At 38.9% G+C, this 12,961-nt stretch overlaps 1 protein-coding gene across 8 annotated transcripts in view; it reads left to right on the plus strand.

The window, feature by feature from the left end:
• Positions 1–12,961, plus strand: part of Tenm3 (teneurin transmembrane protein 3) — a 1,762,555-nt gene that overhangs the window by 1,341,805 nt on the left and 407,789 nt on the right. For 7 of the 8 annotated variants that reach the window (XM_040731875.1, XM_040731879.1, XM_040731877.1 and 4 more), the window contains one exon: positions 9,350–9,628. The exons of the other annotated variant lie outside the window; for it this stretch is intronic. In XM_040731875.1, the coding sequence (XP_040587809.1) occupies positions 9,350–9,628 (279 nt within the window). The remainder of the gene's footprint in view (positions 1–9,349; positions 9,629–12,961) is intronic. 8 annotated transcript variants of the gene reach the window in all.

Consider the following 12,961-nt stretch of genomic DNA (forward strand, 5'->3'; position numbering starts at 1 on the left):
TATTTAAATGCTTCCATATAGTGTATGTTTCAAATAGTTGAAAAGAGTTGAATTCATGTTTCTTAAAATGTAGGACATGAAGGTTATACATATAATTTTAGAATGTCACAAATAGCATTGGGCAGATATAAAAATAGTATTTATAACTCCTTTGATTAAAATACTAATTATGGTGAGACTGCCAAGATGGCTCAGTGCTTGCTGCCACATCTGAAGATCCGAGTTTGATCACTGGGACGCACATGGTGGAAGGAGAGGCCTGACATGCGTAAACTATCTTCTGACATCCTCATGCGTGCCTCATGCTTGTACTGTGACATGCATGCACTTGCATGTACACTCATGTGTGCGGTCACACACACAAATAAACAAAAGTAATAATAGTAATAATATTTATGTCTCTCTGCACAATTTTAACCCTAGCTTTGGGAATGAAATAGAAAAAAATACTTCTCTTATTCTTATTTATATATTTTGCTTATTTGTAAATTTCTAGACTATGAAGATGTATTAAGCCTTCAGACATGTTGGCAATTGTCAGAGGAAGATTCAAGAGCCAAGAGGAAAATGCTTTTAATTTTAAAGACCGAAATTTGGTTTAGTCTTGGATGCCATTATAATGAATAATGGGAACCGATCCTAGACTTCAAAAGAAATATGAGCATATGGTCTTACCATTTAGCACTTAATGCCGCTATGAATTTCCAGTTAGACCCCAAACTTTTCATTTCTCCAGTGCTCTCCCTCACCTCTGTCATCATACAAAAATGAAAGGAATTCCAGGCCCTGTCTCATGTTTTCTGTTATACCAAGTCTGAGGAAATTTAGCTTTTTGTGTGTTTTGAAAATTGGGTCTTATAAAAAGAGACAAAAACCTGAGGCATTAATCAGATCTACTAGGCTAATTACTGCAACTCCAAAGTTTATTACTTTTAAATATTAACTGCTTAAAATGATTCATTTGGAGATCAAATGATTAATCCCTCTCCGTCGCTATAAATGTCAGTGGCAGGATTAAAGGATTTAGATGGTCATGTTTACTCAACCTTAAATTTCTCTACTAAAGACACGAGTTAAGTAGCCCTGGTTTATCACCGTTTCATGTTAGTCTTTCCCTCCTCGCTCCTTCTTTTAGCTCCCCTACCTAACTGATTGTTAACTCATTTTGGCTAAGTAGGCAGCTGTTCTTTCAGGCTTGGCGGTCAAGCAGCTTTGTAGATTACCTACCAGAAGGTGTGAGGAGATAGATGTAGCTTAGAGCCTTCCTCGGGACACAGTGGGAGTAATCCTTCCCCCGCCTTGGCCTTTATGGGTCTGATGTCTTGAGCCCACAGCTTACTGCTAAACTTGTATCCGGTTTCTTGCCACGTTGCCAATTTTGAATACACATTGTGAAGTGCCATGGTGCGGCTTCAGTCACAATTATTAAACACCTGCTGCTTCATGCCAAACCATATGCCAACACCTCCCACAGTCTGCCTATCAGATACCAGCAGATACGTTGTGAGTTGTGAGGGTATTTTATCATCTCTGGGTCTTGGGATGTTCTAATGCCATAATTAGTAAGTGAAAAGGAATCATTTTCAAAATACCTTTTATTTAATAAAAGATATAATGATATTCGATACTATATATGGAAAACAATATATTTATTTACCAGAGAGAGAGAGAGAGAGAGATTCGCACAGACCAGGAGTTAGAAGCCTGGCTGGCTTCCAGGAGAAAAGGGATAGACTTTTCCTTTCACTTCCTTTTATCTCTACCTGTGCTAATTTACTTGTCCCCGCCCTCATGGGCAGATAGCTTTGTGGGGTTCACTCCTACAAAAAGAAACATTCTGGCATCACTGTAATTGCAGATGGTTGCTAAAATCAGTTTTTCGTGGTTGAGTGTATAAAACCTTAGTGAAGATTGAGGTTTGTTCTTACTTTACAAGTCAGTGGACTCACAGCCTAGGTTTTTTCATTGGCTCCACCAACTCTTCCATTCAGTATCCATGTGAGTCTCCTGTCCTGGAAGCCCGATAAATCTTATCCTGGGGTGGAGGGAAGTGATATCCTATCTCAATCGCTCTACTCCCGAGTTGTCTGCTTGACAATGTACCTGAGTTTGCCCATTCTGGCCCACCTCATCAGACCCACCTTGGTGAGCACCTTGAATTTCCGTGGACAGAGGGACCCTCCATAGCTGCATTCCAGATGATTAAAGAGGGGATATCCTACACCCTTCCATTAGACTTATGATTGTAGTAGTAAGTGCAGAGCAGAGGTCATTATCACCATTCTCTGGAAACTCAAGGTTATTGCTGTGGAGCAGAAAACTATGCTATTTTTCCTTATCTGTAGTGACAAACAAAGCCCTGCCAACAACATGGCACAGTTGGATAGTTAATGTTCAACACCAACTTGCCTGCATTGAAAATCACATAGGATATTGTAAAGTACACCTGAGGCTCACCTGTGAGGATGTTTCCAGAGGAGATTAGCTGAGAGAGGAAGCCATACCTTGGATGGAGAGCACCATTCTCTAGGCTCATCGCCCAGTGGAATAAAACTAGGAAAAAAAAAAGGAAGTGAGTTGACTTTTGACATCCTTTCGTCTGCTTTCTGGCTGCTCTCTTCACTCCAGAGACTGATGGCTCTGAAACCATGAGCTAAAAGTAAATAAATTATTCTTTAAATTGTTTCTGTCAGGTCCGTTGTTGTGATGATAAAATATTGAAAGACAGGAGATGGTTCAGTGATTAAGAGCGTGCATTCTTCTTGTGGGGGGCCCGAATTTGGGTTCCCTGCGCCCTTATTGGATGGCTCATAGTTAATTCTAACCTCAACTTCAAGGGATTCAACACCCACTTCTTGCCTCTGTGGAGTCTGTAGTCACTTGCACACACACACACACTGAAAATAAAAATGAAATCTTAAATAAAGAAATAAAAGCTGGAGACACTAGGGCTATAACTCAGTGATAGAGCACTTGCTAAATATGTTTGAAGCTCCAAGGGCTCAACTCCCAGTACCAAAGTCGAATTCTGCTGCGTATTTGAGGATAGGCATTCTGCTTAACGAGTGGTAAATCTGAGATAAAGATATTCGTGCATGCGTGCATGTGTGTGTGTGTGTGTGTTTTTCTATTACTGTGTTATCATCTTACATTTTGCGAACCACGTATTTGTGAACACACAGCAGGCACACATGCTGAATGTACCAGCACCTAATGGAAAACTCTAGTTTTGGACCACTGGAAAAATGTCCTCCCATTTCGAAAATAAATAACGTCATTCAAGCTCACAACAACCAAGGGGAATAATACAAGATATTGGTAGATTATTTAATTTTGTAATATTTATACTGATCTATACATCCATTTTCCATGTTTGAATTATGGTTGTTTCTTGGGCAAAATGGATCTTTATTCTCTTTTAAGACAATCCGTGTATAAAGCGGGAAAACATAACACAACTTCATTTCTTCAAAAAAGGAAGAATTTGAAACAGTTTTTTCTAGAGAAGGCAGTTTTGAGTCAGCACTATTAGAAAAACAAATCCACAAAATTCATTTTAATAATGCTTTGGTTTTTCCCTTTATTTTTAGTTATTGAGATAGTAATCATGAAAAAAAAGCTTTCAAGCCTATTCTGTTTTGTTGCTTTCCTTATATCCAATCCTTTCTAAATGGACCATCATAAGTTATTTATACTTCCTCCTTTTTATTCATGCTTACAACACAGGCACATTTATGTCTGTTTGTTCTCTCTTCCTTAGTTTCCCAAAGGGGGATCATGCCATACACACTATTGTGTAACATGTACTTTCAACTTAAACAAATGATATGCATGGCTTTCCTCCAGATCTGAAGATATTCGTCCAAATTTCTGCTTTAAGTTAGCCATGCACTGTTCCATAGCAAATATATTCATCTCACCCAGGCAGTCACTCTCTGGTAAACTTTTGGGTTATTTACATTTTTGCATGGATGCTACAGTAAATGTGTCTTTTCCATGTACGTTTAGGATAAAGGGACTTTGCATAGTATGTAGTTATTAAGATAAATTATCTTACTGAAGAGTGGTTGTTATTTCAACAGGAAGGCATTTTCTAAGGAATAAAATGGCATATTAGAAGACAAAGGAATATAGAATGAGCTACGAATAGAGTCTCATAGCATGCCCATGACCAAACAGCTTTCAAACAAAGAATAGCAATTCTGGTTTCCCCCTTTAAGTCAATACCAATGACCTATATTCCAAAGACTCGTTGCAAATTTTAGACCCTACTTACAGTGTGATATCCTAGAGAAGGAACTGACAGTAGCGAGTGGTGTTGAGAATGTGACCTTGGCACCCTCATACACTGACGTTGGGAATAAACTGCTGTTGAGAGCGCATGGCAGGTCTGAGGACGCCAAGCATCTACCTATGCTGTGGCTCAGCAACCCCCTCCTAATGTAAATGCAGGAGAGATGCAGACACATACACCAAGCCTTATGTGCCAATATTCCTAGTGGTATCTTCAGAGTGGCCCCAGATATACACAACTCAAATGTCCACTGTCTAGTGAATGGATGTGTGAAAGATGACATATCCATACACTGTAATACTCAGATATGAAAAGGAATGTATTTCTGATACAGGATATAATGTTTTCCTCTTTTCTTTGTTTTTAAGTTTCCTCAAATATTACATGTGTTTATTAGTGCATGCTGTGTGTGTGTTACATGGGCACACATGTACTAAGGTGCGAATACGGAGGTCAGAGGACAACTTTCATGGATTGGTTCTCTACTCTGTCACTTGGGGTTCACTGATGGAACTCAGGTCAAGCTTGGGGCAAATGCCTTTACCTCCTGAGCCATCTCACACCCATGTTTGAACTTGAAAAAAAATACGGTGCTCAGTGACCCAAGCCAGTCTCAGAAGACCGCACACTGTAGGGTCGTCTCTGAAATGTCTTAAATCAGCATCTATACAGATGGAAGTTGGTTAGTGGTTACCAAGGGATAGGAGAGGGAGGATGCTAGCAGAAAATGTTAGGTGGATGATAATTATGGATTTTTATAGGGATAGTAAAAGCATTCAAAAATTGATTGTGGTCATAGTTGGATAAATCTGTTAATCTCCTAAATGTATTGAGTTGTATGCAATACATGCATTGAGACTTCCCTGGAGCTTCTTGCTATATGTTGCTCAGGTGACTGACTGCTTATCTAGCAGGCAAGAAGGCCTCATTACCACCCAATACCCAGTGGTGTTGCACACCTGTAATGCCAGCATTTGGGAAGAGCAGGGGCAGGAGGATCAAAGTTCCAGGTTACCCTCATTATGGAACTATGGTGAGTTATAGGCTAAGCTAGGCTACCGATACACTATTTTAAAACACTCACAGTAAAGTACATACACAAAAAAAATCACACATACACACACACACACACACACACACACACACACAGAGAAAGAGAAAGAGAGGGGGGGGGAGAGAAATGCCCGTGCCTGCCACTTGTTCCCTTACATATTCTTTTCAGTGTCATTCTTAGGAAAGTCCCTCCCTGCTCTGACTTGGTTCTAGGTACTTCAGAAGGTAGGAAGACAGGTTGTATAGCTAACCCAGTTTCCTGATTCCCCTCATTTATTTTAAGGCATACGTGCTATGCTGCATGTTTGAAGCGTTTGTTCTTATACCATCCTGTCTACCTTGTCACATGTCCCAATTCCTTTTTTTTTTTTTTTAAAGTATGAGCTTATTTTAAAGTGATGAAACCTGCCTTGGCTATATTTATTCAATTTTTCCTCTATAGATTTTTTAGTTTATGAGTATCATAAAACAGAACTGGCTAATCTAATCCAAGCTAACGCTGCATTTTAATCACAGCATATTCCGCCCTCAGGTATACTTTGTTCTTGCTACAATTTATTGTTTTGGTCCTGTTCCAAATCATAATGGGAAGATCTGTTGTTGGCCCTGCCGACCAAAGTTACCAAAATTCAAAGTGCAGCAGATAAAAAATAAATACCTTTTTGCCAATTTTAGACAAACAGTTAATATAAAGACTGTGAAAGGCAAAATGATTAGTGAAATTAATGGTGTTAGAACTCCTGCGATGAACTCAAGGCGAATAAGTCTTCGTTACACAGCTGAAGCTTAGTCTACAGGTCTCCCAGGTGTTTATTCTTTATGGAATTGTGTTTGGTGGCATCTTGTGCATCTAATCCTCTATATTTCCCCCAGCCCTTCCCTTAGACAAAGCCAGCTCAGCTCTAATGTCCTAGCTCTTTCGTCTCTGCCAGCTGTCTCTTCTCCCAGGCAAGAGGGATCTACCTTCTCTCCATCTCCTCTATATTTGTAAAACTGCCTGTGTATTTTTTTATTAAAAATAGCCTATGTTACAAACATCACTAGGCCACGAGAAATAATTTGATAGACTAATTACTCTGGCTTAATGATTAGTGCTCTCCACGGGTAATCACACTCAGGCAGAAGCTCCTAAAAGTCAGGACTGCCTAAGCAAAGAGGAGAATCAATAACAGTTAGAATTCGAAGCGTGGAAGCAGTTCTTTAGTGAGGCATTTTGCAGTCATGGCAGACCACTTACATAAACACCAGTTTTGTTGGTGACGTGACTATTGGCAGATGATGTGAAAGGGAATCTTTACATCCTAGGTCCCTCTATAATTATCCTGTTTGCCAATGTTTAAGGGGTTTTCTCACATTTACATGAATCATCTTCCCACTTCCTTTTAGTGTTATGTGTTGATCTTGCCCCTCACACGTGTTAAGCAATTGCCCCACCACAGAGCACATCGCCAGCCCAGAACCATCACCTGGGTCAACTCATGAACATCCTGACAGACGTAAAACATGGTAGTAAAGAGACCTCAGCAGAACTCGTGGGTGGCTTTAACTTAGATGTATCTGAAATCAAGCTCAGTGTCCTTCTGAAAACAAAAATAAACTTTTCCAGTCAGTGGAAGAACTCTAGCAGTTTCTACTATTGTGTTTGCTTTATAGTTTAAGTTTTAGAACAGCCCTAAAGAGATTTGAGTTCTTCTGAGTTACTGACTGTAAATGGTCTGGAGTTTGGGTTGCATGTGTTTGTTTCATGAGGATGACGTGTGAGGTATTTAGTAGCAGAGAGAGCTATGTTTATATACCGAGAGAGCAATTAAGGACTACAGCTTTCTTCTTTTTCTTCCATGTAAATTTATATTAGGATGGCAGGAGGGTGAAAGTCATTAGCTTGGAAAATGTCTCAAGTTAAAGTTCAGGAAGTAGAAAATTCTACTTGTTTGTTTGTTGTTTTTTATCCTGGAATATAGACCTTTCCCAGAATAGGAGAGAGTTTCAGAGGATACAGTAATTTTTCCCCTGACACCTAAAAATTACTTGCATTCCAATTTGAAAAATCTGTATGTTTGATGGCAACACTTAAATGTTTTAGAGTCTTGGTCCACTTTATAAGTGACCAGTAAATAGCAATGAGAAACTTCTTGTGTAGAATATCCATTTACTCTACAAATGCTATCAACCTTGTTCTTACTGATGTTCATAGGTGCAATTCCTATGAATTCTTTGCAGATGTGGACAACACCATGTTACCCCATGAGTTTGCCTTCCTTCACCCTGACTGGGAGAAGCTACTTTCCTTTTTTCGCCCCTTTTTTCTTTTCATTTTTTCTGTCCATGCTGATTGGCCTCCAATGCTTATTCACATCTCTCTGATAAGCACAGTTTGATTTCTAGCTAATTGTAGCAGCGATTTTCATTATTTATGAGTGTCATTGTCAGAATCCATTTGGAAGTCTGACTGAGATAAAGCTGATTCCAACTTCCGATATGACCACAGCAATAAAACAATTAACCACACTAGTTTAAATGTGCTGGGCCTGGAGGGGGCTAATATCTTTACAACCAAATATTTACTATATTGTGTCTTATGTTTGATTTATTTCCTAGAAGATTCCACATGCCATTTTATCACAAATAATTTATAATACCCTCTCTTAGAAATATAATGTAGGTTTCTCATAACAGCAAATTAACTTTAAAATATTCATGTAAATCCATAAGATGGAAGTGGGAAAATTAAGACCATGAGTCATATAAATACTTAATATTCATAAAAGATTTGGTAAAGAAGCTGTGTTTAAATCAGACTTTTCATACTACTCTTGTTTATATATATTTGATTCTGGAGATGCCTACATTTGGGGCCCTCTCATACAGGCAAGACATAAAACTAGGAGAGCCTTATGTAGGTATTCTACATAAAAAACAGGTTTCAAATTCTCCTTACCCAAAGTATCATAAAATACTGAAGTTTGAAAAAAACAAATTCAAGATGGGAAGAGTCATTAATACTTGCGGTCTTTCTGAAGTGTCACCTAATTTAAACACTTTTGCTTTAAGTGATTGCAGTGTCATGAGTTTTATTATGCTCAATTTATTAGTAAAGGCTTGCAGGTTTCACAGCTATTTATTTTCAGGGAACCTGATTGTGTCATTAATTTTTTAAAACGTATCACTCCCACTTTCTTTATAGAGTGCCCTGTACTTGGAAAAACTTGGTTTACTTTGGTCAATACAGATGTTTCCAGGTGTTTCTTAAAGCAAAACATCTAGAAAAATAGATATGCAATGTATGGTGCTAATTTTCAAGGTATTACACTACTGAGTGTTCAGGCACACACACACACACATACATACATCCACACTTACACTTTCATGAACACACATAAAGATGTACACACACATACATGTGCATGTACACACTGTACACGCATGCATGTACGTGCACACGCACGTTTATATTGCTTTCTTAATGAAGGTAGGAAGATACAATTAAAATGACCAAACTCCTGTTTCTACTTATGCAGTAACTTAACTCCTGAGGTAAACTTTTTTTCACCCAAAAAAGTAACATGTAAGTGGGGGGGGGGATCCCTTGTTAGGACCAAAACCAGGACAAATGGCCATTTCTGTTGTGTCACAATCTGCTAAACCAAATTCTGCCAGCATAAACCAGTTCTTCCCTCTGTGGTGAGTTTTCATGGTCGAGCCATGAAGCCATCTCTGGAGGTGCTTTTAGGTTTAACTTGACAAAGGGGATCTGAGCTGAAGCCTGCAACCAGCCCACTGGGCCTCCTCCCTTCCCATAATTCCGTCCACTTGACCATGTGCCTTGTAAGGCTGGCGCCAACACCTGGTGCTGATAGTGGGGAAACCTGGGCAATAGAGTGTTTCTCTCAGGAAAGTTTTCTTTTTTTTATTTTTGAAAGAAAATTAAAAAAGAAAGAAAAAGAAACGAAAACACAGGGATCATATACTCACTAGTTGTTATCTCTCTTTCCCCCTAATTAGGACAGAATTTTACCCTAAGGCAGTTAGGAGTGTGCGAATCCGCAACTCGAAGAGGAGTGCCATTCTGTGCGGAAATGGGGCTCCCTCACAGAGGTTACTCCATCAGTGCAGGGTCAGATGCTGATACGGAAAACGAAGCAGTGATGTCCCCAGAGCATGCCATGAGACTTTGGGGCAGGGGGGTCAAATCGGGCCGCAGTTCCTGCCTGTCAAGCCGGTCCAACTCAGCCCTCACCCTGACAGACACAGAGCATGAGAACAAGTCGGACAGTGAGAGCGGTAAGTCGCATTGCTTCCTTTACTATGTTGGCATTCAGTGCTTCTGTGTTCTGGTTGACCGTGATTCGTGTTTTCCTTCCGTGCTTTCTCTTTCTTTTCTTCTCTTTTTGTGTTAATGTGGTAGAGCCCAAGAAATGCCTGTGAACAGTGTGGGGACTTTTCCCCTGGTGTGCGGTGGGATCAATATTTGATGTCAAATCATTAAATTCTGCAAACACTCGATGGTGCATTAGATATATAGTTTTTTTTTTAGAAACAGCTTGTATGCAGCGGTAGGGGAAAGGAAAGATTAAGTTTGACTTCTATTGGATCATGTCACCTGTTAACTTCTGTGGAATAGGAAAACAGTGTTGGTAAAGTTTACCCTGGAGCCAGCTTGCAATCAAAGATGTCTTTGTAGATTCCTCTTGAAGATATCTCAAAGAAGTTGCAGAATCTTAGAATGGGTGAGCGAGCACGCAGAATAGTTTATTAACAAGACTCAAGTGATTGAAGAACAAATTTGATCATGCTTTAAACTTACTAGCTTATGAGAGCAATTGAAATCTTGGTAAAGAGTGGGCATGTGGCCTTTGATGTCTTTGGGAACTGGATTACTGTGCAATTAAGTTTGCATAGAAAAATTGGATTTAAGAATGTCTGAATAGCAGCTTTGCATCAGCTAAAAAAAGTCATTATAAATTACTGGTACTTAAGTCCTACTGCCAGTGTGGGGTAATAATATAAAAATTTTTATATGCAATAATAAATTGAAAAGGAAACTTGATTTTTAAGTCAACACTGCCCCTAAGAAGAATTGGAACATCGACACTAGCACAGAGACAATAAAAAAGAAATGTCTTCCTCAGCCTTTAATATTAGGAGTGTGTTTCGCCTTCAGTCTGTTATTAATGCATTGTCTATCCTATGCATCAAACAGCAAAGAGAAAATTAAACCAGAAGAATTGCAGGATCTTTGAAAAGAAAGAAGATTGTTTATTAATAATATTTCAACTTTATTATTTATTGAGCAACTTTGTCGGCTTTGTAATGTAACAGGAAACAGATCGATGCTTGGTTTTCAGTTTCGGCTGAGATATAGTATGACTTGGTGCTCCCTACTACTGCTGGTTAGACATTGCCTTGCTATTCTTGGGGCGGAGATGTTTAATTTAAATCATTGGAAACAATTTATTTTTACGTAGCATCCTCTAATGCATTAAACCAAAGTCAAGATAAATTACCAACAGGCACTCAGTATCTTCATGTTGGAAGTATGAGTCCTCAATGGAGTCCGGCTTTCCTGCAACACCCCCAATAGGAAACAAGGAAGATTCTTTTTCTCAAAATGAGTTTTAGAATTCTGCTGCCAAAATTTCCCTCTGCCAGTTCATTCCCTTCAGTGCAGTCTGTATTTATATCAATTTTCATAGTGGACTCAGAAATCACAGACCTTAAATACTTACAATTTGGAATAAATATTGGTTCGTGCATGTCACATGATACTCCTTGAGCAATTATAGATGTATACTCAGATGTTGCATTTGGCTGCTATATGTTCATAATTACACAACAAATATTACATAAAAGAATGCAGATAATACATTTGATCCTATAATCTGCATCATAAACCATCCATATCTCTATTTAATGTCCTACATTGAGCCAGCTTACCTTTTTTCATCCCAGATCTTTGTAGCATAACTTTATTTTATACTAGCTAATTATGCATTAATTTTATTATTTTAAATTATGTATCATAGCATGTGCTGTGCATTCTCTCTTTCCTTCCTCCCACCAGAAAACATGATGGCAAACCTTATGAACTTTAGCTTTTATTTTGCCATATCCAAGTGATTGTGAAGACAGGAGAAACAATGTGTGAGTTTCTCACGCACTGCCTATCTGCCTTTGCAACCGTCTTATTAACCAGAGGGGAATGGGTTTGCCTGGCACGCTCACAGACCATGTGCTTAAAAACAAGGAAAACAAGAAAAGTTGGACGTTTCATTCTCTCCAACGGTGGTTAGGAAATGGCATCTAGAGTCTTGCTGTGGAACTCTGGTGAGAGTAAACAGATCAGCCAAGAGTACAGAAGGAAGTGTAAGAGGCAATATCTTTTAAGTTAAGCAGTGGTGACTTAAACTCGTGTTTACTCTTTCCTCGAGATTTGATTGTGATTACCTTTTGAAACAACATTTTGGTGGTCTGAGACTCCTCAATGAGGTCCCATTGAGGAAGGAAACAAGAGGAAATAAATTGACGCTATTGTTGTCGTGAAACCTGGCCCTTTCATGTGTTTCATATGTGTATCCATAAGAATATTTCAGATTCATTGATTTGTCCTGAAACTTCAGTAGTTACTCAGAAGGAGCAAAAAAATCCATTCGTTAACTGCATTTACCTCTAAAGAAGAACAGTTATCTGAGGTATGTAGTAGCCCTTAGAATTATGGGTTGTGAAATCAAATAGGGGCAGTGAAGGCTTTTTCCATATATATGCTTTTTTTCTCTGACGACTTTAAGGTAAGAATTAAAATTTGTAATCATTTAGATTTTTTATTATTTTATCTTTTGTGTGTGGATGCTTTGCATGCATGTGTGTTGGTGAGTCACATATGTGCCTGGCACCCATGGAGGACAGAAGAGGGCATAGTTAGATTCCCTGGAACTGGAGTTGTGAGTCCCCAAGTGGGTGCTGGGAATCAAACCTGGGTTCTCTGGAAGAGCAGCCAGTGCTTGTAGACACAGAGCCGTCCCTCCTGCCCTAGACAAGTCCTTCCTCGTACTACCTTTATAAACAATACCCCAAAACTACATTTTTACTTTCATTGCTACCTTTAGTCAACTATTTCTAACCTAAAATTTCAAAAACACGTCAATTCTGCTCTCCTTGGGTGTTTTAATTTATTCTTTGACAGAATATTGAACTTCCACTCACATTTCATTGATTCCCCAGTTATTCATTATTTTTCTTCATTTTTGTACTGACTTTAGATGTCAAATGAAGTCCTTAATTTATGTGTGTGTGTGCGTGTTTGTATATGTAATATTCTACAATCAAAGATGAGAACATGGAAGACTTAAGTAAAATAATTTGTCAGAATGACACTACCTAGGGACCAAGACAGGGCTGTGTTTTCATTAACGTGGGAGTTTGCACTTCCTGTTTCCATCAATGGAGATACTGTGAAGGTGGCTGTCTCCCTAGAAAAGGATGTTTATGTAGCTATGCAGGCTGAGTGCTTGGTTTTCTAGTATAACTTCAGAGAAAAGTCTAGTCTCTAAAGGGGAGCGGATTTCATTTATTTGTTGGCAAAGAGGTGCTAGAGCCATTGCTACAATGATGGGACTT

The sequence above is a fragment of the Mesocricetus auratus genome, unplaced genomic scaffold (genome assembly GCF_017639785.1).
Source record: "Mesocricetus auratus isolate SY011 unplaced genomic scaffold, BCM_Maur_2.0 Super-Scaffold_100026, whole genome shotgun sequence".
NCBI lineage: Eukaryota > Metazoa > Chordata > Mammalia > Rodentia > Cricetidae > Mesocricetus > Mesocricetus auratus.